At 45.1% G+C, this 27,810-nt stretch overlaps 1 protein-coding gene and 1 long non-coding RNA gene across 2 annotated transcripts in view; one reads left to right on the top strand and one right to left on the bottom strand.

The window, feature by feature from the left end:
• Positions 1-1,263: 1,263 nt before the first annotated feature.
• Slc17a8 (solute carrier family 17 member 8) overlaps positions 1,264-27,810 on the bottom strand; it is a 48,490-nt gene continuing 21,943 nt past the window's right edge. The window contains exons 3-12 of the mRNA XM_063255437.1: positions 27,034-27,152; positions 22,015-22,129; positions 20,186-20,273; positions 14,592-14,678; positions 14,107-14,246; positions 13,826-13,975; positions 12,621-12,753; positions 9,115-9,225; positions 5,168-5,295; positions 1,264-3,913 (exon numbers count right to left, since the gene is read on the bottom strand). Of these exons, the coding sequence (XP_063111507.1) occupies positions 3,566-3,913; positions 5,168-5,295; positions 9,115-9,225; positions 12,621-12,753; positions 13,826-13,975; positions 14,107-14,246; positions 14,592-14,678; positions 20,186-20,273; positions 22,015-22,129; positions 27,034-27,152 (1,419 nt within the window). The 3' untranslated portion in view covers positions 1,264-3,565. The remainder of the gene's footprint in view (positions 3,914-5,167; positions 5,296-9,114; positions 9,226-12,620; positions 12,754-13,825; positions 13,976-14,106; positions 14,247-14,591; positions 14,679-20,185; positions 20,274-22,014; positions 22,130-27,033; positions 27,153-27,810) is intronic.
• LOC134477392 (uncharacterized) lies at positions 3,909-8,005 on the top strand. The gene is made up of 2 exons (XR_010049449.1): positions 3,909-4,114; positions 6,918-8,005. It is a non-coding gene; the product is annotated as an uncharacterized LOC134477392 (long non-coding RNA).

Raw genomic sequence — 27,810 nt, 5'->3', positions numbered from 1 at the left:
ATCAAAAAGATAAACTAACTAAAACTGAGGCTACCATTTGATCCAGCTTTACCAGTCTTTGGTACAGGCCCGCAGGAATTCAAGTCAGCAAACCATAGGCACACTTCACAATACTCAAGGTGCAGCACAACTCACAATAGTCAAGATATGAAACCAGCTACCTGCCCAACAACAGATAAATGGATACAGAAAACATGCTAAGTATACACAAGGGAGTATTACTCCACCATAAAGAAGAACAAGATTCTGTCATTTACAGGAAGTGGGTGGATCCAGAGACCAGCATGTTAAACAAAGTAAGCCAGACCAGAGAGCCAAATACTGCATATGGAACATGTGGAATCTTAAAAGGAGAGGACACTGGGATTTGTAGAAGGGAGACTATTATTAGACAAGAGGAGGAGAGAGGTGAAACTTTGATTAACAAGGGGTTGGGCATGAAAAATCGCTACATATTAAAGTCCCCAAAATGTGACACTTGGAAAGGGTGAGGCCAGGAGGGTAGTAGGGAGTAAAGATGATCTTAGCATGTTTTGTGCAAATACAAATTTATTAAAATGAAACACTTCATCTGCATAACCGATACAAGATGAGACTAATTTGAAAAAATTCACTTGTAATCTTACCTTTTTTTGTTGGCAACTAGAAATACAAACTCTTTAATGAGATAGCATTTGGGGATATAGTTTCTCAAACTAGTTTTTAAAGTTTGGGATTGAACCTCAGGCATTTGAACTAAGCTTTCTTATTTTTTTATTCTGAGACAGGATCTTGTTAAGTCGCTATATCTTTAGCCTAAGCTCAAAAGTTGCAATCCTTCTGCCTCAGCCTCCCAGAGTGTGGGGTTACAGGTGTGTCCCACTTGTACGGCTACAGAGCTTTTTTCTATTTAACATACTTCTAAAATTTTTTTAATTTTGAAAAGGTAAGATGGGGAATTTTCCAACACTGTATGAGGCATAGATCTACAGATTGAAAGTCAACTGAACTCATGAGAGAAGAGGGATAATGAATTTTAAACCAAAAATGAGTCTAAGAGTTCTAGTTAGAGCAAATAATAATAATAATAATAATAATGTGAATAACTTAAATGAGACCAGAGAAGGAAGAACCGGTTTGGGGCTTGGGATGAGGTAGTACAATCAGGAACAGTAAACCCCAATTTTTTCCCAATTGAATATGCAGGCAAGGACAACAAATGGTCCGTTATTTTTGGAATAACTATTTTCTCATCATATTCAGGCATATACAACACATCATTAGTTGGAAAGGACAATCGGAACTTTTTTATTTCAAGAATCCAGCCCCTCAGACCCCTTCCCTTCCTGCTGCAGGTCCTGCTCCGCCTGCATTCGACAGCATGAGCAAAACCCGCTGCAAAGACTTGCAAATCACACTTGTCTGGTATTCAGTGCAAACAGAGAAAAACACATCACAACAACATAATGTGCTTTCTAGCAATTAACATCATGACCAGAGCTCTGTCTTTAAAAAAAAATACTGTCAGGGAAGTTATGGGTCAAATGTGAAATGCTCGCATATGACACCAATCTCAAGTGATGAGATAAATACAATTTTGTTTTACAATCTAAAAGATTATCTTAAGGATTCTCATGAGGGTTTATTATATATTGTTGTTTTGCTTTATTAAAACACAAACTGGCTACTGTAAATTTCTGACATTTGTAAAATTCAAAAGCAGCGTATTTTTACAGTAAATTCTGGTTCATTGAGTGCAGGTAACACAGCATGCTTTGTTTACAACTGAAAATTTCCCCAAAAAGGCTGAGTGATGATGGCGAAGATGATGGATATTTATTGCGCACTTCTACATGCCGGGACCGGTCCTGAAAGACTTGTAATTCACTTATTAAAGAGATTTAAAGATGTCTGACAACATAAACGGTAAACAATACTATAAAGAATATAATTTAATGGAAAGTCAGACAATTGTGTTTTAATGCAAGATCATTCTTTTTATAAAATACATTACAACTACACAGGTATAACTAAGGACTAGAAATATATACATGGAAAAATAGGAAAAAACACTTTACTATTATAAACTACAAGTATATCTATAATTTTCCATCATATTGTTTTTCTTCTGAAAATAGAAATAAAATCTTCAAAATAATTGAACAAGAAAATAATTTTACCTTCAAGTAACCTTTTACATGCCAACGTTATCTTTTTAAATATATCTAGAGAGTACCCACGTCACTGCCTAGTTTGACCCAAAGTGAATTTTTCAACACCAACTGCAGGTCCAGTTATCTCAGATGTTTTATTCTAGAATTTTCTGCATGGCTACTTCTATGGTATTGTTCTTTCCCTGAATATCATTCCAAATGGAGTCACTTTAAAACTTCAACCAGAATTTTACACTATTTATTCAAACTTCCTAACTTTTACAGAAACGGCTATATATATATATATATTTAGACATGAGTCTTTAATAGAATTTTACTTCTGAAAGTATTAAATGTCTCAAAGATTTGTAAGTCACTTGAGATGTAATTTAGTCACAATCTTGACATTATAAAGAATTGAAATTTAATAGCCAATCCTTTGTTTACTTCTTTTCAACCATTCTGGTCAAGGGAGTCCTAGGAATTTGGCTGTCTTGCTTAGCTTCTTTTTTTTTTTTTTTTTTTCTTTTAAACCCATTTGAATCTCTCATGCGGTCTGTGATCCTTATTATTAAAACAAAAACACATGACTGTGAAATCACAGTCTTCCAATAATATAAAATGCTAAGGGTCTTCGAACCCAGGACCTCGCCTAATAAATGTTTAATGTCCCTCAGCCAATCGGCCTGCATACCCCTGCCCAACAGAAAACCGCCTGCAGAGTGCACGAGCGCATGAGTCTTCAGTTTCCTGTGGCCCTCGGCTGGAACTGCCTTCCTACGCTGCCGGACTCCCGGGGCAGACGACCTCGGCCAGGTCACCCTTCCGTCCGCTGGGAGACGAGGATGATCAACGTGTGCTCCGGGGTGGGGTGGGATGCAGATGTGCACGAAGCTGCTGCACCCCCAGGGCTCCGAGGGGGCCTCCGTCCTCCCTCTGGGTGGCCCGACGGCACCCCATTCCCGCAGCACCCCCTAACCACACGGCGTCGTCCTTTTCACTCTCCACTCATTTTCTGAATCAGCTCAGATCTTTGGAGAAAGCCGACGGCCGAGCCAGGAGACGCGATCACGTGCGGTGTTTTCAGCGAGGGCAGGCACGCGCTCCCGGCCCGGCTGGGGGGCTGCTCCCTCCGGGGTCCGCGCGCTCCCCCCCAACAGCGGGCTGGGGGAAGGGCGCGGGGGAGGGGCGCTCCCGGCTGCACCCCGAGCCGGGCCGGGGGAGGGGCAGGGCGCTCCCGGCTGCACCCCGAGCCGGGCTGGGGGAGGAGAGGGGCGCTCCCGGCTGCACCCCGAGCAGGGCCGGGGGAGGGGCGGGGCGCTCCCGGCTGCACCCCGAGCCGGGCCGGGGAAGGGGCGGGGCGCTCCCGGCTGCACCCCGAGCCGGGCCGGGGGAGGGGCGCGGGGGAGGGGCGCTCCCGGCTGCACCCCAGCCTAGGGCGCGGGGGCGCGGCCGCCCTCGCCGTCCGGGGGGCCCGCGGGCCCTTCCTCCTGCGGGGCCGCGTCCGGCCCGTCCCGCTCCGTCCTGGGGGCCGCGGGGCTCCGGCTGGTGGCCCCGTACGACGCCCTCTTGCGGGGAGCCCCCGCCGCCTCGCGGCCGAGCTCCGTCTCCTCCGCCAGCTCGTCCTGCGCCACGAAGGCGCAGCGCTCCTCCTGCCCCGGGAGGCCCTCGGGGTCCGCCCACGCCTGCTTCTCCCCGGAGGCGAAGGCGCCGTAGAAGATGACCCCGCCGTAGTGCACCAGGGCGGCGATGAGGAACACGTTCTGCCACTCCTCGCGGGTCTGCGGGGACACGGGCGGGTGAGCGCCTGCGGCCGCGGAGGCGGGGAGCGCACCCCGAGCCACCCCGAGGCACCCCGAGGCCGCACTGCCACCGCAGCGCCTGCCTCGCCTGCAAGATCAGTGCCACGCTCCCGCAGGGACGCGTGTGAGGGGCAGCGTCGGGGGCCCAGGTCTAACAAGGAGGTTCAGACTACAGTCAAGGTGCAGTTTTACTTTTAAAAGTAACATTCGATTTTTTTAATGCAAAAATATATATCGCACTGTGACACAGCCTAATTGAACTTGCTTCAGGGCCCCCGTGTTTTAAATTTCAGAGAGCTGCCGATGCATGCTGTTCCATACACCCCAGTTTCGGGGCCAGGGAAGTGTTCAGACTTGACTACCAAAAGCTCATTCGTAATCCTATTTTCTGTCTAAAAAGCAATAAATAAATGATGGGAAACTGTATTTAGAGTTGGGGAAAACCAGTCTCTTAGGTTTGGTACGCTTGTTACCAACCCTCTCACCTCGAGAACAGAGATGGAAAATGTGACTCCTCTGCTTGTAAAATGCACAAATGCTCTTTTTATCCAAAAGCAAGAAAAATCATCTCATATTTTCTTCTCCAAGAAGATCAAAGAATTTCAGAAATAAAACTTATAAGAAATAAACTAAGGAAATGGTTAGGTTAAAAATAAAAACCCAAGATAGAAAAAAATTTCAAACCCAAACTTAAAATACAAAATTTTCAATGACAGAGCTCCGGTTTGGGCCTCTGGCTGAACTCGGGTCCCCTGTCACCCACACCAGCCGTTATACAGGGGTTCAGGAGCCGCCCTCGCGGGGTCTTAGCAAGGAGGGAATGCCTGATTCATTTTCTCCTTCACAAGGAAGTATGACAGCATTAATATATTTATGTGGTGACCTGCTCAGCAATAGAGGGAAACAGGCTGTAAAGTTGGGATTATAAACTAATCTCAGGTAAAGCATTTATCCTGAGTTGATTGCTTCAGTCTCCAGAGCCTTCATCCTTCTCCTCTAAAGCTTGATTTCTAAGGTAAGAAAATGTGGAACCAAATAATAATTAGCCCTGGGGCCGTAACAGACAACAACCATAAACAGGACGAGGAGGAGCAGGAGGAAACGGGAAGAAGGTGCTCAGTGACTCAGTCAAGAACACACACATCTGCAGGCCAGGGTAGGGGCTCAAGACGTCACCGTGCAGCGCGTCTGACCTCTAATACTACGACCCGCAGCCACCGGGGAGGCCGTTACCTTGTGCCTTGTCATGGCGCCCACAATGAGAGGACAGACCATTCCAGAGAGGGTTCCCACTCCATTGGAGATGCCCATGAGAATGCTGGCGTAACGAGGGGCAATGTCCAGGTGGTTGACGTTGAAACCTAGAGTGAAAAACCGAAACCTCAAGATGAGAGTCAGGGACAGGACTGCAGATGCCCTCTGGGGAATCTCCAGCTTGCCCCAAGTCTTATCAATCTCTGGTTTCCTCTAAAGGAGACCACTGTAACCCAGGCGCCACCAAGAGAGCTGGGCTCAGCACTGCTGGGCAGGGTCCGCCCAAAGCCAGAAAGCACGAGGCTTCAGCAGTGTTCTGAATGGGATCTGCCGGGAGAGAAGGGTCACAGCACGAGTGCCCTGAAGATTTGCAACTCAAAAATACAGCGTTGGGTGCAACACTGAAGAACCTAACGAACGCCTGGACCACATGTATTCAGAGCAATCACACTGCAGAACCAAACATTGCTTCGTAGAAGGCCTACTGCCACCCCTTGACTCATTCCTAAAAGGCCTCCGTGGGTAGCCTGCCTTGGAGCCATGGGGCACCGATGGGAAGGACACTTTTTAATAAAAAAAATCTGCATAAATATTGGCAGAGCCCTCGGTAGTGTGCAAAAACACTTGCCCTCACCTCCTTGATCTGGGGTCTGTACCTCTGGATTCACGTCTTATTTCCACCAGATAACCAAGGACTTTTCAGCCCATTTTCTCACCTCGGATTGGGGTGTGATGTTACTGCCGACCTTCTGACGGTGCTGGGCCGTGTGTGAGGCTGGGGGGAAGTACATCTGTGGGAGCCCCTGAGAACAGCTACACCCCATTAACTGCCTCACCCCGCGGCTGCTAACGCAGCTGTCCTGGTTACAGCTAAGCGTCTCCCTGATGCCACTAGAAGTGGTAAAATACCAAGTCAGCGACATCCGACTCTGTTTATCAGGAGAAAGGCAAGGCAGAAGGACGGGCAGGAGTGAAATCAGGGGAAGACCAGGATGTGCAAGAGGTGTGAGCGGCTGGAAACCAGCTCTGCCGGGATTTCCCAGGGGTGCTGTAAGGTCAAACAGAGCTCAGCTCCAGCAGCTTAACAGAGATGCAAACCCGTGTTAAGAATGAAAACGTGGAGACCTGCAGTTTCTTCCTCTACACATGAGGGTGATCATTCGAATAAAATTGTTGTAAGCGTTGTTAAATAGCTGGATGTGGGAGTGCACACCTGTCATCCCACCACTTGAGAGGCTGAGGCAGGAAGATCACTATGAGTTCAAGGCCAGCTTGGGCTACATGGTAAGTTCAAGTCCAGCTTGAACTACATGGTGAAACCTTGTCTCAAGGAAAAGAAATGTTAATGTATGTTAATTTCATGGTACACAGAGTTGAAAGCCAACATGTATGCTCTCCATGGGTGTGAGCCCTCCGTCCAGTTTATCACCATCTTTCCAAAGTGTCTGACACATAGTAGTCACTCAATAAACAGCTATTTAATTCATTACCATTTTAGCCACTAAAAGCAAAGAGTTGTAGAATTTGTTTAATCATGTTCTCGTTTTCTTTTGTTTATTACTTAAAGAATTAATTAGAGATTCATGCAAAAAATACCCTTGAATATAAGATTCAAACCAAGTTTTCTCTAGCCTGGCACATTGGTTGAGTGTTTTTGGTTTTTTCCTACTTCTATTCAGGAATGATTTTTGCTTAAACCTTTTTGTCATAAACTTACCTTCTCTTTCAGATCAAAGTGCCAAACCATCAGAATACAAAACAGCTGCAAGAATAATTAATCTTACTGTTTACTTGGATGCGATAAATACTTTATTAGAAAAGGACCCAGAGATAAGAAGCAATTAAAGTGATTGTCAAGTATTATGTTCTGATACGAAGCCCAGGCATCTGCGTCCAGCTAGAGATAATTTTAGCCAGGCCCTTTCGGTTTCTGGCTACACAATCACTGAGAAGCTGAGGGACTGTTAGGATTTTGTCGAATAGGAGAAAAACGTAGAGCCACGCCACGAGTCTTGGACATTCCCCACATCAAGCATCACCATCTCCGCATCTTCCTAACTCCCTGTCCTGGCTGTGTCGCCATCCGTCAGTTCCAGTCTCCCCCAGCAGCCTGACTGATGCCTTCCTAAGCTGGCAGACAGGAGGTCCCAGGGAATCGTCCCCCCTGACCACAGGGCCACTGCTGCATCAGCTTGACATACTTGGGCAAGTTAACTGGCCCCTCAGAGCAGGGTGAACCTGAACACTTTTGCGTCTCGTGAGACAGGAGGAACCCCTTTTGCACCACCGCGACAGAGGCGAAGGGCCCCTCAGCGTCCTCCTGAAAGCAGTCACTGCTGCCTCCAAGTGTGGGCGCCAAGGGTATCGCGGCAGAGCTTTGCCAGCGCTGCGGGACCTCAGGCTCCATCTGACCTACGGAGCCAGCTAAGCATTCTGTGCCATATTAGCGGGCTTTATGTCCCTACTGTCTGAGAAGAGCTGGGCTGAGGTGCACCAAAATAGAACAGTAATAACACAGCGCACTTATTAATTTTATTCCGCATCTGACACTGTGCCGAGGATTCGGAAGACCTCATTTCCAGTGCAGTGGAAACAGGACGAGGGCAAACTTTGAGCTCTCCCTGCAGTAACCGCAGGGCTGAGGACGGCGCCCAGCTGGGCTCAGCAAGACCTTGGTTCATTCTACCAACCGCCCTGTGGAGCTGCTCTGGAATCTCTGGGTGAGAATTTAAATAATGTGACAAAGGTTTTCTTTGATAAATAAAAAGCAGTCAAGAAAGGGTCTCAAACCCGGGTCCAAGCATTGCAAAAACCCAAGTTCTCAGCTGTTCAAAAGTAGATCTTTCATGATTTTTGTTTTGTTTTGCTGGCTAATTTAACTATTCATCAGCTCTGTTTATGTTGATTGCTACATCGAGCTTCCATTATAGAGCACATTTGACCAAAAGTTCCCTATTTTTTGGTACTAGAACATTATCAGTCTCTGATATTTAAACTAGCCTGGGTTAAGGGCAAGAGAAGACTTGGGCCAGGCAGACACGCTTTTGACCCTCTCTTGCCACCAGTTATGGGGTATAAGGAAGAAGCCAGTATTTATGAACTTTGGTAGACATCAGTGAAAATTCAAGAAAGGGCCTAGCAAGCGTGAGGTTGTGAGTTCAATCCCCGGTGCCAACCCCCAAAAACCAAAGTGTCAATATTACTTATATTCATGATGTTGTGAGATAAATACAATCATGCAAAATTTTCTGTAACAATTTCTTATATAATGTTTTAAAAGCAAACTACTGAATTTTACTTCCTCTCCAGTTTTGCACTGGCAGTTTCTGAAGTCTGTAAGGTGTGATCTGATTGCACCCTGCTCTCCCCCGCGCAGTGGACTGGCTTCTGCACCTGAAAAATGGGGGTCCAATAGCACCGATCCCCGCTAGGGCAGATGTGACAATGACATTACTGTTACCATTCCTACCTACTGTGCCCATTCTCAGAGTCACCTTCCTTCTCTGGACTCGCTCTTGTTGTTGGTGAAAAGGTAGCAGAGCAGACATAACCTAAAGACTCCTCCACTCTACAAAGCCCCGATGCTGTGACCGATGAGCTGACACAAGCAGTTCTCCAGTGGGAAGTTAGGAATGAAGCTCACAAAGGCCCAGGTAGGCCGGTGATGTGCTGAGGACCCAGGATGCATGCTTGGGCCTCTGCTTGGCCTCAGAGAACTCACCCGTGTCTTTCCCTTGACAGAGTAAGTAGGGACAATCCCAAGTCACACTGCTCCCGCCTTCTCCCCGTGACCCCACAAGGCAGTGGCCCGGCTCCTTGGGAAGGCCTGGCTACTGAAGACACACAGCGGACACAGGCTTACTCCTCCCACCAGCTAAGGCTCAGTGATCCACACCCAAGACTCAGACACAGAAAGGACGCTTTACCTGAAATAGCAAAGCCGCTAAACCCCACAGCAAGCACCAGAAAGGAGATGGCCACCCCTTTGGTGTGGGAAAAGCCGACCACTAGGAGCAAGGTTGCTTCCATGCCAAAACCTGCAAAGGGAAACAGTTTGGGGAGGCGGGGGTCAGTTTTGTGTCACTTGGCCAAAGGTTATTAATTGGTTAAACAACAGACCTAAGCAGTTAGCACACACCTTCTGACACGGTGCTTACACTAGGACCCAGGCGTGTGATGACCACAGGGCTGTGCTGATGGCATCAGCCATTCTGTGACCTCTCTACCATCATCCTGGGGTGCCTCCTGCTCCCCTTCCTCCTCTCCCCTGACCCATTCCTCGCACCTCACTCCCTAAACCACACACTTCTTTGGCCCCCGATTTGCTCAAAACATTTCCAAGGGCTCCAAGTCATGCCCCTGGTGTTCCATGGCGTCCTGTTCCTATTTCCCCTCCTGCCAGTTAGCAGCTGTGTCCACCGCCCCAGCCCACCAAACACAGCCCTCTGTCCCCATCGCACAACCTGCCTCACGCCCGTGCCCATTTTCACAGGTGAGACGCTCTTCTTCTGTCATTTCGCCTTTTATTGTCCCTTAAGGCCAGGCTCAGCTACTGCTCCCCCTAGAAAGCTTTTCGACAACTCTACCATACCGTCCACAAAGGAAGTGGGCATCTCCTTCTTATTTTAAAGTTCACGTTTCGTTTGGGAGGCACCAGAAATCGAACTCAGGCCCTTGCACTTGCCAAGCAGGCACCGTGCCGCTGGGCTGTGTCCCCGACCCATCTCCTCCTTATTTGATACAATTTTCAACACTGCTTTGTAATTCTTCACGTGTGCTTTTGTCTCTCCCACAAAACTGTACTTTGAACACAGAATCTGTCTAACAGGTAGTGAGTGCTCAATAAATAACATGTGACACTGCTTATAAACCAGCCAGTCCACTCAGAAGGCTGAGATGGGATGGCCACCAGTTCAAGGCCATCCTGGACAACATGATGAAATCTCAACACACAAAAAAGCAATAAATAATATCTAATGAATCCAAGCCAAGGAAAGAAAACAGAATCAAAATATTAGCTGGACACAGTGGCACACACCTGCAACTCTAGCTACACAGGAGGCTGAAGCAGGAGGATCCAAGTAAAAGGACAGCCTGGGTAATTTAGTGAGACCCCATTTCAAAATAAAATAAAGGGCTGGAGATGTATTTCAGTAGTACAGCAACTGCCTAGTATGCATAAGGCCCTCAAATCAATCCTATTTTTTTTTAAATGTTGAAATATAAGGTACCACACTTAGATCCTAGCTAAGTTACTTACCTCTCTGAACTTTTTTTTTTTTTTTTTTTTTGATACAGGGTCTCCCTATGCAGTTCAGGCTGGCCTTGAGCTCACTTTGTAGCCCAGGTTGGTCTCAAACTCACAATGATCCTCCTGCCTCAGCCTCCCAAGTGCTGGGATTGCAGGCATGAACCACCACGCCCATCTTGAAATTTTTCCTTAAAAACTACTATGGAGGATAGCAACCATGAATAACTATTTTGTATAAACATCTAAATCAAAAGACAGTATAGAAGCAATATAGTACTTTTTCAAGTATTGGCTTGGGTTGAGAATGTAGCTCAGTGATACAGTGATGATCTAACACACACAAATGGGTTTAATCTATAACACTACAAAAAAATAGGTTTTACACCTTTGCTAATTGTTTTGAAGGATGTTTCAACATTTTAAATCATACGTAGGCACAAACTGCAAGTGGCCTATCTTCTATCACAGCACACAAACAGATTGTACCGCTGAAATCTTTCAGCAAACGTGGTTTCAGGAGGTTAATTAATTCCCCCAAGAAGTTATCATGAAGACATCATGTGAAGAATAAAACTTACAGATGTTATTTATTGGTTCAACTATAAGAAAAAAAAAATATGTTCTTAGTCAAATAGCAGATTTGCAAAGGAAGAAAAAGGACTCAAGAGCTTAACCCATTCCGACAGTTAAAAGACTACAGTCAGGGCATATTTCAGGAGCTCAGGGAGAAAATTTGAGCTTCTCAGATAACCAACAAAGCCTTAAAAACAAACCTTTTGGTGCCAGGGATTTAGCTGAGTGGCTCAAGTGCTTGCCTGGAAAGCACGAGACTGTGAGTCTGATTCCTGGTACCAAAAAAAGAAAATGAACCTCTGCAGAGTTGACAAAGTGACAGTAGGATTTAAAGATCTAAGAAAACTGTCACTTCATATTAAGAGAGTATGACGCAAGGCAGGTGTGGTGGTGCACACCTATAATCCCAGCATCGGGAAGCTGAGGCAGGAAGATGCTGTGAGTTTGAGACCAGCCCGGGCTACAAAGTGAGCTCAAGGCCAGCCTGATCTGCATAGTGAGACCCTGTCTCAGAAGATTTAAAAAAAAAAAAAATAATGTGACGCTCACACCAACAACTGACTTGGCTCGAGGAGAACTTTGTGCACACAGACTGCAGCAGCAGTGCAAGGACCTGACATCCATCTCTGAGGGTCTCAGAAGTGTGCCCTGGCTGTCAGGAGGTGGGCTCTGGGCAGAAGCAGGGGTGCCCAGAGGTGTGGCCTGAGTCTGCGTCTCTCCTGCCCCTCCCATAACCTACGCCTCTGCTTCTCTCTGCCCTGCCCTGAGCTGCTTCTCCTCCGCAGCTCCCCTCTGCAGTGCCACTGGGCCTTGGAGCCAGCCGACTATTGACCAAAACCTCCACAAACTGTGAGCGAAATCAGCTTTTCCTGCTTTAACTTATGGGTGTCTGGTATTGTGTCTCAGCAATGAGAAAAGTGACTAAGACAGGTCCCTGTCTCAAGATTTAAGAATCTGCCAAGTCCCCTTGGACCTGTGAACAAACATAATCAGAGATTCCAAGAGCTAGGACATGGACCTTACTGCCCCTACCACAGCTGCTCCAGACTGCGTGCCGGATGCAGGGCTTCAGAGCTTCATCTCCTGCTCCCAGAAAGCAGGGCCACCCTTGCCAACATTTCCTCTCCTACACCTTCGAGCTGAAGCCAGGCCCAAACATCCCTGGTGCTGCTGGGATACCCAGCTTTATCAGTCAAACTCTGTTCCCGAGAAGCACGGAGGGCACGGATCAGGCCTTCCCTGTGCCCCTCAGTCTTTCCTTCTAAATGGACCGGACCCGTCTAACCTAGAGTGAGATCATGCCCATCCCCTCCTGTCCAGTGGAGGGCCCTGTTGGGACCTCTCTCCCATCAGCCACGCTATCCTCCACCTCCCGCCCAGTCAAGCTGACCCCCGTGCACTGAACAGGTGGCAGCCAAGAGTAACCAAGAGCGCTGGCACCTTGCCCAGATGGACCTTGCCCAGGCTGGACCTTGCCCAGGATCTGTAACCCCAGTAAGTCGCTTTCTTCTTCCTCCGTGTCACTGGCTAGACATCGCCTCTAAAACATGTCTGCAGTTCCGGTTAATCCTACGGAAGCCGTGCAAACCCACTATGAAGTCCACGTACCTCCACAGTTCATGATCTTCCTGACAGCGGTCGTGGTCAAAATTTTTCTGCTCCTTAAATAGTCGGCCAGCTGTCCTCCAATGGGCACCACAATCGTCATCACCATGTGTGGCACTGCCGACAGGAGACCCACCTGGAAGGAAGGAAAGCAGCGCTTGGCATCTTTGATTCTTTTTTCTTTTTCTTTTTCTTTTTTTTTTTTTTTTTTTTCTTTTTCTTTTTGGTACTGGGGATCGAACTCACGACCTTGCACTTGAAAGCAGGCGCTGAGCTAAATCCCCAGCCCCTACTTCGCACCTTTGATTCTGCTGGGACACATGTCTCCCTGCACGCTGATCATTCCCATGCCACCGCTGTCCCCAGGGCCACCACCGGATTTAATCACCTAGCCTGGCACCCAGGGAACTTAGTAATCACCCAGTAATGAATGAGCAAATGGTGTAGCATAGGTCTAGCTGTCCCCTCCAACGATTGGAAGCTCCCAGAGGGCGCAGTGGGCTTTTATGCATCTCAGAGGCCCCAACAGTGAACGTAAGGCCTGGCACAGGGCAGAGAGAGCCCTGCCACACAGCGCTGCTCCCTGAGGGCACCTGGTTCTTCCGTGGGCTGTTCTGACGGTGCCCGGAGCCATGCAGACACCCACCCCTGCTACCAGGCTGGTCTGTGCTTTCAGAAGGAGCTTTTATTCTTCTCAGTGGTAGTTTCTGTGCCCCCCTTAAAAGTCTCCCCCCATGAAACACAGACAATTTAATGACAGAGCCTGGAGATGCTGACAGTAGCTCTTTCTAAATCAGCACAAGCAAAGGTAGTTACCGCTACAATCACTGTCACAGATTTGGGGTGGCTGGAAGAATGAGCTTTAAGTTTCTTTCTGGCTCACTAAGAAGTTTATGGGGAGACATGAAACTCTCACTGTCAAATCTTTTTATCTCGGTCTAATTCAAGGTCCTCGAGTTAGCTTCCAACACACTTTGAGACTGGGTAGAAAGCAAATCTTTAAAAGCAGCTTCTTACAGCTCTCGTCTTTGTTAAGAAGAAATCAAATAGCTAGCATATTCTGCACAGAATGTGTAACTTGTCTGATATCCAAGCCATGAATTACCATGAATTACAAAACTGCTGAGTTACGATCCTACAAAGATATTTCTGGTAGAAATCAAGAAAGTTAAAGTCCAAGAATATTTGAAGTTTCTGTGTGTGTTTACCTTACTGATTGCAAATCCAAAGACCTCTTCAAAATAAGCAGGCTGACTTATTAAGAGCAAATAAAAGGTCCAGCTTCTGCAAAAATTTGCCACGATGATTGCGTAAACCGGCAATGATGTGAAAAATCTTTTCCATGGGGTATTAAATTTCTAAGGAATAAAAACACCGTGAAATTTTTAATGATGATATTGACATCTTATTTTTTTATGAGAGTAGCACAGTCAGGAGGAGAAACAGTCATAGAACAAGAAGCAAGCCTTGTCTGTGTATTTCTACTCACACTTAGACTAGCCACGCTGGCTCCTTCTCCTATACTGGTCTCGATATAAGTCTTCTCCTCATTAGATATTGTTGGGTGAGCAGCTGGGCACTCATAGGCTTGCAACAGCCAAAACATGTACCAAATAATCCCAAACATGCCTGCAGTTAAAAAACAAAACACTTCGGTGGTGTAGTCTTATGGTCTCCCATCTCTTTCCACAGTAGCCCCAAATAACAATATTTGTGGCCAGGAAAAAGTATTTTGTTGATTTTTTTTCTGTTGTTATCAAGTTGACATTTTAAAAAGATAATGTCCCACTTATTGAAAAAAATCGATTTTAATATAAACATTAAATTCATTGCAAATAGAGGCATTGCACTGTATGATAGATTTGCCTTGGTAACCTCTCCTTCCACACAGCCCTAAACTCTTAGCGGGATCCTTAAAGGGTAAAATATCACCTCTGTAAGTCACCATGTGAGCTACTGGGTCAAATCACTTACCATAAATGTAGAAGACCGAAGCCCATCCGATGTACTGCACCAGCACCCCCGCCAGGGGCATGGCGACCACAGCCCCCGCGTAGGACCCTGCACAAGAACAGACAGAGGCACCTTGGTTGACCGATAGTCGTGCAAGCCTTGGCCATTCGCAGAGAAGTCCTGCAGTAAAGCTGAAGAGAATCCAGCTGCAGTCAAACTACCCCGATGGCGAGACTCAGACAAACCTGTAGTGTGCCTTGATGCAGGGTTTAACACAGGAGGAAGCTGCCAGGGGGCTCTTTAACGTCACCTGCGATAATCCAGGGATCAGACGGAGACTGCTCCAGCACCACGATCCGGAATCATGGGAGAGGATGGAATCAGATGAGAAAATTCTAACGGAAATTTCGGAAATGCAGCCAGGCAAGTACTGGCTGCTGCTGACAGCAAACTGGAGGTCAGGTGCCTGGAGGCTGGGTGCCTGTCAGCTTCGGCACCCAGGCCTTTCAGTGAGAGACACTGAGCTGTTAAAAAGATCGCGCTTTCAACCGCTTCGGTTTTTCTAAAATCAGGAGTTAGTTGAATCTCAAGGTAGCAGGAGGGCTGCCACCTCCGTCTGCTTCCCACACGAGTGCACTTTTAAGTTTATTTTTGTTGAATCGAAATTACAAGAGGCCACTGTTTTGGATGAGGTTCTTGGGCCGAGCTCCAAAGATCGGACAAAAAATCGAAATGGGGTCACTCATGCCTGAGTCCCTGGTCACCACACAGAAGCTAAACTGCTCGTCTGACTTGTCACTACAGGAGACACAGAATAAAGGCAACCACGAACAGTGAGACGACAACTCACAGAATGGGAAAAAAGGTTTGCCAGTGACTCCTCAGAAAAATAACTAATATCTAGACTGTAACAAGAACTCAAAAAAATTTGACCCTCTAAATTTAAAGACCCTGTTTAAAAAGGGGGTGGGACATCGGAAGTGAATAGACACTTCTCAAAGGAAGAAACAGAAATAGCAAATGAATAAAATAAATATGTGAAAAAATGTTCGGCATCGCTGGTCATTCAAGAAATGCAAATAACAACAATTTTGAGATTCCATCTCACCCCGGAAAGAATGGCTGTTATCGTCAAGAAACCAAGCAACAGGGGCTGGGGATCTAGCTCAGCGGCATAAGCGCCTGCCTTGCAAGTGAATGGTCGTGAGTTCGATCTCCGGTACTAATAAAAAAGAAAAAGACAAAAAAAAAATAGAAACCAAGCAACAAATGCCAGGGAGTGCCTGTGGAGAAAGGAACCCTTCCACACTGTGTCTGATTCTTCAATCCAGTTTGGAGATTCATTAAAAAGCTAAAATAGAAATTCCATTTAACCCAGCTATTTCCCTTTTACGTATCTTCCCAAAAGAGTTAAAGATGTCATACCACAGTGATGCAGGCATACCCATGTTTACAGCAGCACCATCCATAATAGCTAATATTATACGCCCATCTACAGATGAACAGATTTTTAATGTGATATTTTTATGCAATGGAGTACTACTCAGCCATAATGAATGATAAACCTGAGTCATTTTTAGGAGAATCAATGCGTCTTGAGACCATGATGTTAAATGAAGTCCTCAGACACACAAGCTTAAATATCACAAGGTTTCTCTTATATGAAAAACTCAATATATATAAAGTACAAAATAAAAGACAGATAATAAGAAAAAAGAGAAAGAAAAACAGGAATTGTAATCCAACACAGATTATGTATCCAAATGTGTACCATGATCTAGGATAATTGTCTTACATGCTTTATATGTTCCTTGGCCTACTAGTCTGGTTTTCAATCTGTGTGTATAATAATAACTTTATAAGGTCTTATAATAAATAAATGACTCTGATGCTGGAAAAATAAAAAGGGGGTGAAGGGGTGGGTGGGGAGGAAATTGAGATGTGTTGTGTGCATGCACCAATTCTCTACAGTGACGGCAGTCATAGGTACCGCAGACATGTTAATAAACGGGGGGAGCAGGAGAGTAGATGTTTCAGCACACACCTATCATCCCAGCGCTTTGGGAGGCTGAGGCAGAAGGGTCAAGTTTGAGCCCAGCCTGGGCAACTTCGTTATTCAGAGAGTTCCTATCTCAAAATAAAAAGTCAAGAGCCGAGGACATAACCTAGCCTCAATCCTCAGGATTGCAAACAAAACAAAACAAATACAGCAAAATGAGGAAAAATGAGAGATAACAGCCAAATTTCCCCAACAGGAAGATTTCAGGTGGTACAAATTCCCGCTGTCTTAATCCTTAGGCAAAAAAAAGGAAGGAAAAATTACCTGATACTAACCGTTATCCTTCTACTGTTCTGTGCTGACATACTAGGAAAGTAACTTTGTAGGATTGTTTGGTTTGGTTTGGTTTCGCTACAGGGATGGAACTCCCAACCTCATGCTTACCGGCAAGCATTTGAGCCGCTGAGCAAAATCTTCAGCTCCAAGAAACTAACTGTGAAGAGGTCCATTTGCTCGTGGTTCTTTGTTTTTCCATTTTGTTTAGCCTTCCTCCGCCCCTAAAACCCAACCTCTTCTGTTCAACCCATTTGGGACAATGGTTCTCTTTTGGGAAAAGAACCCTTACTGATTCCAGAATCTAAAATAAAATCAATTAAGATCTTTAAAATGGTTTTCATTTTGCCCTTTGATATTTCTGGCTTTGTAAATAACACCTAACCTTGCAAACACTTGCCTGTGTGTGGATGTTTATCTTGTCTAGACAAGATTAGGAGTGCTTGAGGCAGTGACCTGGGTGCCCTAATCTTCAGCAGCTCTGGGACCTCTACTAGGGAAAACCCAGCCTGCGGTTCTTCACACTGAATTGAGATGTTACTATCTTATCAGGCACTACCTTCCCCTAGAAAACTCAGCTCCATGAAAGGAAATTCTATACCCCAAAGCTAAGGAAGATTTTTGGGAATTAAAATATTCCTTCCAGAGAAATGGCTTGACTTTCATCTTGCTAAATTTGCCTGACCCTCGAGAAGAGAGTCTTACAGAGATAAGATAGGAAGGAAATATCTTGTGGGGTGGATTTCAGGGTAAACTAACTTACGGATGTGAGGACACTTTGTAAACTGCAGAGTGTTACTCGAATGCCAACTATTACTGCTTTTACATGTCAGAATGACAATCCCCTTTTTTTTTTAACCTCATAATTCCTCAAACCAGTAAGGCAAGTGCTGGGTGTGGTGGCTCAAGCCTGCAATCGTTGTGAGTTCGAGACCAGCCTGGGCTTCAAAGTGAGCTCAAGGCCAACCTGAACTACATGAGGAGACCTTGTTTCAAAAAGACAAAACATGGCAGGACAGAGCCGACAGTCTGCCTCTGTGGCACAAGGTGGTCTTCTGTCTGAAGCCAAATACCACCCTGTGAGGTCGAGGAGTGGGACTGGCTTAGGTGACCAGAAGGCAAATGTGTAACAGGGTCAAAAATAATCACCCACAGCAATGTGCTGGGCACTTTCTGCACGCTGTTACTGTGCTAGGTGTCCTGCACCCGTGATTCTATTCAACCCTCTTTCAACCTGATGATCAGTGCCAATATTATCCCCATTTTACAGGTAAAAACAAGGCTTAGGAAGAAGTATTTTGACTGAGGTCACACAGATGTAAGGGACAGGTTCCCCGTACACAAACTCAGGTCTGCAGGACTCCACAGCCCTACCTCTATAATAATCTAGTCCTGTCTCCTCAAAATAACGGCCAGGCATTCTCCATGGTAAGTATTTCACTGCTGAAATTACAGCCTGACCTAAGCCACCCTTCCTTGTCTATCAGACACTTTCTCATCCTTTCAGACAGGATTTCAAACCCATCCACTGTCACAGCCCCTTGAGCATGTTCCCTACTAGGATGCTTAGCCCTTATTACAGCTGCCCTGGGACACAAAGCATGTTTCTCTGCCCCCTGAGTGCTCTCTAGCAAGTATGGACGAGGTCCTGATGGCCACTAGTGGCCTGGGGTAGGACAGTAACAGATGGACCACCGTGCTCACTAGTGCTAAGATTTTAAATCTTATTTTCCTCTCCAGCCTCTATTTCCCCAAGCGTAAAACAACAAAAATGTAACAAGATATTTTCCAGAGTTCCTGTCTCACACTGGCATCTTTTGAGATTAAGAATTGATTAGCCCCAAGCCTGGGCTTCCTTCTAATAACATTTCACCTCTCATGGTCTTTGAAATAAGGCCACACCTTCTCTGGGAAATGCAATAAGGCCTGCGACTTTGATCAGGCAACTTTCCTGGAGAATCAACCCACTTAAATCAGCCCTTCTAGGGCTATAAAAACACACAAAGAATGGGGAGTGGCCGGCAGTCATTCTCAATTTTGCTGTCAAATCAAAATAAAAGGCCTTACACACAACCTGCCAAAGAAATAAAGGTCAAGGATTGGGAAAAGCTCAGTAGTAGGGAGAAATTCTCATGAATTGCAAGCGATGGCTTGCAGGCCAGAGATGGCTTCTTAAGTCAGGAGAGGCTACAGATGTAACACACATCTCAGAGACACATGCAGTGCCAAACCAGGCACCTGGACCAGCACCAGGATCTTAGACCTCCCAGCCTTCAGAACTCTGAAAATTAAGTTTCTGTTGTTTATGGCATTCTTTTGGTGGTGAGTATTTCACACCAAACTGCTGTGAGAATTAATTATTATCAGAATTTATGGGGCTGGGGATTTAGCTCAGCGGCATAAGCACCTGCCTTGCAAGCAGGCAGTCGTGAGTTCGATCCCTGGTACCGATAAAAAGGAAAAAGACAAAAAAAAAAAAAAAAAAAGAATTTAAAGTAGAGAAAGAGGTAAACAAAAATATTCATAGAAATAAAAGGACTTATTTCTCCCCTTAGTGAAGAAACACAAGATAGCTTATCTTGGGCAATTCATGTTAGCTTGAAAAACCAGACAGAGATCTAAAAATGAAGGGACTGAGGAGAGGAAAGCAGAGGAGGAATAAAAGGAATTAAGATATTCTAAGTCCAGCTCCCCCAGATGAGTGTGATCACTGTGTGCTGCCGTCATGTATTTATGTAAAATAAATAAACGTTAAAAAAAGGAAGAAGGAAAAGAGACAGACCAGTGAAGAACCAGAACAAGACGGTGACTCTGTAAGGCTTTTCCGGTGACGTGCCCCCACACAGACCAAGCTGAACCCTTTTTTGTGTACCAAGCCACCTCCCACAAGAGCTAAGAAAGCAGCTAAACTATGCTAGGAGATGCTAAGGAGGCTTAAAGAGAAAGATTTAGAATAAATCATTTTATAAAACAAAAAATAATAAAAGCTGCATTAGGCATCGAGTTGAGGATAGACCGACCCACAGGAAGAAGACAGTGAAACGGGAATTCTCAGGACATTTCACAAGACCAGCTCTGCAAGGAAAAGGGCTTTGGCTCCTGGGTGCAGAATCGGAATTCCAACAAAGCAGAACGATCTGGCTCAGCTACCGCAATGACCAGAATTGAATGACTGGACCGTCCTGGTCACTGCCAGCCAGTCCCAGAAGAAGAGAACACGTCTCATATCCCTTTAGAACAAGCGCTGGGGCAGGGTGGGCAGTCAGGAGTCTCTGTGACTTACCACAAAACGAGGTGGTGACCAGGCGGCTCCTCTCTAAGGGTGGCGCCCACTTACTCCACATCCCATGGCAGGCTGGGTAGGTCACACCCTGGCAGAGGAACGCAAGATCCATTATTAAATTTATCTCCAGTTTCTCTTTGTGTTTAAAATGTAGCTGCGTCTCCTTCACCCAAGCTGCAACATAACAATCCCTACACACTCTGCTACAGCAGACAGTCTGTGTCCCCCAAAATCCACCTGTTTAAACCTAGCCCCTGGGGTGACGGCACTGGAAGAGGGCCTTGGGAGGGGAGCAGTGAGAGCAGAGTCCTCCTCATGAACAGGGTCAGGACCCTTTTACAAGAGCCCCGGGAGCACCCTCCTTTCTGCCAGCTGAGTCACAAAAGGTGACTGTCTAGGGGCTAAGTCACTGTCCTTCGCCACCTCTGGATCCACCAGCACCTGGATCTTAGAGCTCCCAGCCTCTAGAATCATGAGAATTAAATTTCTGTTGTTTGTGGCATTCTTTTAAGGAAGCCCAAACCGACTAAAACAGACACGAAATAGCATAATCCAGCTATGAGGATGCATAGCATAGATACTAACTAGAATGCAGACAGCACAGATACTCAAATGCAAGTGTGGTGGGGAGTCCGAAGGAACTCCACATTCACACTGTATGTTGTTAAAGGATGCCGGTGAGGCAGCGGCTTCCACATCATTGCCCTTCGTGTCATTTGCAGACCCGGGGTCTGAGGTTCAGATTCCGTAAGTGCCAGGTCTCAGGGTCCATCTCCACAGCTACTAAAGTCAGGAGTTTGCATCATCACACCAGTATGGCAGAAAGCATAGCATATATGTCACTCCAGTGGGGCTAGAGATGGATTTCCACACTCTGGGTTATAATTCTTAGGTACATATTCTAATGCACTTCAGACAGAAGTGCCACTTGGACATCAGATCCATGATTTCAGAAACACCATGGTTTACAGTGAGAGTGGTTTTAATTTTTGTTTCTTAAAGGAGCTGATCTAGGGGAAACATAGGAAGCAAACGGTGAGACAAGTTGTACATGGAATAGCAAAATGTTGAAAGTTAGAGGCGAACGTCCCGAGTCTGGGGAAAGTTATTCTACACCAGGAGTTGCCAGGCTATGATCCAGTTAGACACCCCTCTGCTTTACGGTCTGGAAGGTTTTTACATTTTAAAGTGATCTGAAGAAATGTCAATATGAAGTATTATTTCAAGAGCACATAAAAATCACATGAAATTCAAATTTCAACATATAAAAGCTTTTATTAGAACACAGCCAGGCCTATGTGTTTGCGTATGTTCTATGGCTACGTTTGCACCGTAACAGCAGCACTGAGTACTTGCAGCAGACATTGTATGTCTGCAAAGCCCAAAATATTTACCTCCAGGTTCCACATCATGCTTCCTCTTCTAGCTAAACTAAATCTTCACATCAGACCACATGCTTAGAAGTGTACACATTTTTAATAAATGCATTTAAATTGCCTTCGCCAAAAGAAAGAGCCTTTGATATGGGGACTTGAAAGTTTGGGACTTCAGTTACAATCTCTGTTAAAATACAGATGGTTGGATTAGATTATGTCTAAGATATTTATGGAATGAAAGGTCCTTTATTATATTTTAAATGTGAAATCACACAGGGCACTTTAATTAAAATATTCAACAGTGCTATTTAATTAAAACAGCCATCACCAGAGGGCTGAGATGGCAGAACAAAGTGGAAAACAGTGAAACAGGGGTTTTCCTCAGAAGTAGGATTTTCTAAAGAGCCACGCTGGCTCTGGCAATATGGAAAACTGCGAGAAAGTGTCTCCTACCTCCACGAGACCTTGCAGAATCCTCACGCCCATGACACAGCCGTAATGCACCCTGGCCGCAGAAGGAATCAGCATGTTCAAAGTGGATGTTAAGAAGATGGCAGCTCCAAAGACCCTAGGGGACCAAAGCACGGTTTACTGGGCAGCTCACAGATAGATGAGGTGGTCACTTAAACATCAAAACCAGTCTAATGAGTCAACAAAGATCTTTATGAGAATGAAGAGAAATTTGTTGAGTAAGACACTGTGTTGGGGGGTCTGATGTGCCCCAAGCTGGACTTCTGGGCTCTTTGATTCCCAAGCTCCAGGCCTTGCACCAATTATTGACACAGGTACAGCAGCACAGCGATGTCCTGCCTGGATGATGTCCTGAAAAGCTGCAGGACAACCGGTTGAGGTGACCTCGATGGAGAGCCTGGTCCCCTCCAAGTGACCCTTCCTACTCTGATTTCTGTATCTCTGGAGTTTTGCCTCCTGCATCCCCTGTGGCTCTCAGTCTGCCATAAAGGGATACTGATTATCCAAGAAGCATCATACGATCCGGGCCAGCCAAGCACAGGTCACATTAAATCCTTGTCTGAGCATCCTATTCCCTGACATGCTGGCACCACTCACCTTTCCCCCCTGCTCAGCCCAGGGCATCTTCAGGAAAAAGAGCAAACAACATTCCCTACCTTTCTCCTGCATGTTGATGACACATCAACTCTTTTATATTTAAAGAGAAGAAACAAAAATAACAATAACACAATTTCAAAACAGGTTAGTAGGAGAGTTACAATAATTAATACATTGCGTATTGTTGTCTCCATATTACTTATTCAGAGTACAAGATAAAGGCTTGACATCTTGTCTAAATGGTTCAAAAGAAAAACATCAAGACAATTGCTCAAGATGGCGGAACAGTAAGCAGCAGAGTAAGCAGCCTCTCTGAGAGAAACAGCCCAGATGCTGGAATACAGCATCATGGGGAAGACAAGAAGGGAAGAAATGGGTCCCCTTGACCCAAGAAGAAACTAAAGTGAGAATCAAAGTCCACCGAGAGAATAAAAGAAAAGAAAAACTGAAACAGATGGCGGTGGCCAGAGGTGCTTTCACCAAAGCCAGTCCCACTGTGTGAGCAGTGCCGCTGGAGTCCGGAGATGCTCAGTCACAGTGAAGCAGGTGGCTGGCAAGCCTGAAGGCATCAGCAGGAAGATGCGGTGGTGGAAGGAAGCCCCGGGCTGGAGAACTGCACTGCCTGGCGGTGAGTGTGGGGGACTCAGTCCTCCCGCAGGAGTGGACGATTGGCTGGGCGCCATTTTGGAGTCGGGCAGGATAAGCCTAGAACCAGAACTGCAGTGGTTCCATTCAGCCACTCCTAGCACAGAACAGACTGGTGAAAGTTGCTTGGACTGAATCCTGCTCCTGTGCATGATCCAATAGCCAAAGCCGACATTTCCCTAAAGCTATTCCTAACCAACCCGGCCCACCCGCCCTGCACACACAAACTTGGTGAAGGCTCCCTGTGGTTAACCAGCTCAGGAGGGAGGAGCCAGCCTGTCCTGCCTCTGCTTATACTCCAGTAGTCACCAGCAGATTGGGGAAAACAGCAGAAATCCCAAGCCAGCGCACTTCAGAGTAATTATAACCAATACATAAAGTGCCAGGGACCCCACTACCCACTTGTCTGGAAGAAACCAGGAACATGCCAAGAGAAAGAAGCAAAAGGCAGCCTCCAGCCTCCAACCCAAGCAGTACTGGTCCAGGAGAGGTAAACACAGAAGAGATCGGGAGGTGCACACCTGCAGTTTCTGAAATAACAGCAACTGACAAAAAGAAACAACTTGGTGAAACTATAAAAGAACTGAAAACAGAAATTCTACTACAAGTAAAGATACATAAGAAACATAGTGAAAGAAAGGCTAAGCACCTCTAAAGAAGACACAGATGGAAGAATAGAGGAGCCTAGAAAAAGGAGGGAAACCTTCATGAAAAACATTTTTTTAAATTTAGAATACAAGAAACAGATTCAAAGAGATTACCAAGAAATTAAAAACTCCATTGGAAGCTGGCAAAACTGCTTGAAAGAAAGTAAAGATAGACTAGCAAACCTTGAAGACAGGTTTGCAACTGCAATTGCAAAAGGAAAGATCTCTTAAAAGCAACAAGGAACGAGGACATAACAATACAAAGGCTAGAAGATAACAAGAGGATCTATAACAAGAATAAAAAATGTGAGTGAAGAGGCAGAGGTAAACACAAATGAAATACAAAGGCTATTTACAGAAATAATGAAAGAAAACTTCCCAAGCATAGGAAAAGGAAATGATATTCAGATATATGAGGCATACAGAACTCTAGCCAGCTATAACCAAAATAGATCTATACCCAGACATATAATAATCAAGATGCCAGAAATTCAACACAAGAATAGAATATTAAAAGCTATCAGAGAAAAAGAAACAGGTCACCTATAAAGGAAAACCATCAGAATCATGACAGACTTCTCGCCACAAACCATCAAATCAAGAAGAGCTTGGAGTGAAGTATTCCAAGCCCTGAAAGAAAATAACCTCCAGCCTAGACTGATATACCCTGAAAAATTATCTCTCAGAATTAATGGAGAAACAAGATGCTTCCATGACAAAGAGGAACTGGGGGAGTTCATGACCACCTAGCCAACCCTACAAAAAATACTGGAGAACATTCTAGAGACAGAGAAAAAAAGACCATGGTTTCAGGAACAGCAACAGTGGGGCTCACTGAATGGGGCAGACAGTGGAATGAAGGGGAAAAGTAGACAACCAACCGCTGAAAAACAGCATGGCAGAGATGAGGCAGGGAAGGCTGGCCATAATCACTAATACAGATGGCCTCGATACACCAATAAAAAGAAACACGGGCAGGGTGCATCAGGAGATAGGGTCCATCAAGATGTTCTTTATAGGAAATATAATTAACCTGAAAGAGGGTTTATGGACTGAAAGTCAAAGATGAGAAAACAATGCTCTATGTGACAGGGAGCCAGAAAAAAGTGGGGGTAGCTCACCCATCAGCTGCAGACTGGTAGGAAGGACATAACACTTTTATAAAACGGAGAACTACTCAGCTATAAGGCAGGAAAACCTTCAGGCCTTGTAGGTAAATGGGTACAACCTGGACCAAGCTCAGGGATAAAAAGGTTCAGAATCACTTAGGTGAGTAGCGGGTTGCCTCCCTATTCTAAAAACTAAAGGAGTTAGTGGGATGCAAATTGTACAACGCACCCTGTGAAAGTGAAAGGGGAGGAGATGTCTAAAACGGGAAGGCGGAGGACACTGTTAATCTTGTGTCATGATTTGAAGCCCATATTGTTTTCATCACTCTGTTTAGTTTGGTTATATTCTGTTCCAGTTTGTCTACTTGTACTAGACTTGATGGCATGGACAGCTATTCCAAAGATAGCAGGATACACTATGGTAAGCATTTTTGATTTCCTATTCACTTAATTTGAAGCTCTATATTACTCTCATTGTCTTGTTTTGACTGATTTTATTCGAATCTGTTTTCTATGATAGTACCAAGTCTAAGGACACAGGTAACTACTGTGAAGACAATTAGATTCACTATGATGCCCATTCTGGTTTGACTACTATCTTCTTTTGAAGTCCCGTAGTCTCCAATGTTTTGTTTTTATTGGTTTTGTTCTGTACTGTTTTGTTCAATTTTATTGTGCCTGATGATTGGGCAATTCTTTTGAAGATAACAAGAGGCATTATGGTAACCACTGTTGATCACCTTGTATTTTGGTTTTAAGTCATGTACTATGTCCATCCTTTTGTTTTGACTGACTCCATTTTGTTTTTTCCTATTTAACTTTATTGTCTTCAAAGTAAAAAAGAAAAAAGAAAAACACATCAACTCTTTTCACATGCTGGGACACTGGATTATGTGCAATTTGTTTTGAAAGCAAAAGTGTAAGCAGTACAAATGGAGCCAGAGCAGTGAACATTTGATCACATTTTAGAAAAATAAAATAAGCAAATAAGTTTTAAAAAAAACTTTTAAAAAAAGACAACTTAAACAAGAACATAGGTAAAGAAAGTCATGTCATACATATTTAGAGTTTATGGTTAGTGGCTTTCAAATTTTTTGACAATGACCCTTAAAATATGTATATATTGCTGCCCCATCCATGCAAACCAAGCATCAAAATCCAATAGCTACCCTTACGTGCGGTACACTCAGAGATTTTCTACTCTGTTTTATTCTATTTTATTATAATCTCTTCTGTTTTTCTCTTTTTTCAAAAATGGCTGATTGGTAAATCACTATATTAATAATAGGTATTCCAGAGTCTGAAAAAATACTGCTATGCAAAGTACCTTATACTTCATGGAAAAGATTTATGTAAAGTCATGTGAAAAATAAATACATTGGAAAGGACCTGAAATAGGTACCTTTTCGGTACGCGATATGTTCTACAACATCTCCCCCAAGTGGCCATTCTCTCGTACTTGAATACCCCTAAGAATAGAGAGCTCACTACTTATATAAATAGCTCATAAAAACACCTCCCACAGAGAATGAAGAGTGCTTCAGACACATCACACAAGACAGAGGCGAGCACAAGTGTGAGGCAGGACATTGATGGCTGAAGGTGTTATTAACATCAGCACAGATCAAGGACACCATTCAAGGCACAGTCGGATCCAACATCCCACTTCACAGATGACGAAACTGAGGCCCAGGGAGGAAGGGATGTGACTCAACAGAGGTAACTCAGTGAGCCAAGGAGGGGTCAGGTTCCCTTTCTCCTGACTCAGTTAGTTGCTTTTTTTAAGCCGCATTATCGTAAGATAAATGATTCTGGGGAAGAAAATTAAGTCAAAAGCATCTCTGAAGAAAAAGATTATTTGGGATCAACACTGCTGCACTGCACTGTCTGGCTTGCTCCTGTTTTTCATTCTGCACCCCAAATGGAGAATCAACTGCAGATTTTATAAAGGTACCAAGTCGCACTGTAACTTGGGGGACCCATAGCACATCGATTTACCTTACCTGTTGGCAGCAAACTTGTTTGAAATGAAGCCACCTGGGATTTGTGTCACAATATAACCCCAGAAAAAAGATCCATGGATAAGGCCCACTGTCTCCGGATCCCAGTTAAACTGCGCTGTCTGCAAACAAGAAATCAGACATGGTTGTGCTTGTCAGAAAACAGCTCGCCACACACGTCACTGCTGACCCCACATAAGCACCCCCAGGAGGCCCCCTTTCCCACCCTTTTGTCAACAAATATTTCTGGAAGGCATTCTGCGTACTCAGGATACCAAAGTCCCTCAGTTTCTAGTAAGAGAGAGATAAGCACAAAGCTATACGTAAAATATGATAAATCAAATGGTGATGAGCACGAAGACAAATAAAACAACTTGTGAGATAAACAAAAATTAAGTTCTAGGGCCACGAGGTTATTTACTCCATCACTCAGATATCAGTTCATGATAGCATAAAAGGAACCCAAACCTGAAGTCACTCAATTCTTATACAGTGTTTTCCCCAGTGATGCTGGGAATCGAACCCAGGAGCATCTACACAAGAGGCGACTTCCCTGGCACTAAGCTACTCCACCAGCCCAAGTTGCTGTTTCCCTAACAATTGTAACAAACACACTCTCTCTGCCTTACCCAGCTGCTCGTCGCCAATCGCACACCTTTCGGTCAGAGGAGACAGTGCCTCTATCATCCTCTGACAGAGAACGGACGCTTAGTGCTGCTGGGCACCAACCCTCCTCATCATTTGAGCCCCTAAAATCACCATGATGGGTGAGCAACTTGA

This window comes from Cavia porcellus, unplaced genomic scaffold, assembly GCF_034190915.1.
Source record: "Cavia porcellus strain 051 isolate PalLab524CR breed Dunkin Hartley unplaced genomic scaffold, mCavPor4.1 scaffold_8, whole genome shotgun sequence".
Classification (NCBI taxonomy): domain Eukaryota; kingdom Metazoa; phylum Chordata; class Mammalia; order Rodentia; family Caviidae; genus Cavia; species Cavia porcellus.
Note: the sequence above shows the minus strand (reverse complement) of the source record. Positions and strands in the feature narration are given on the sequence as shown.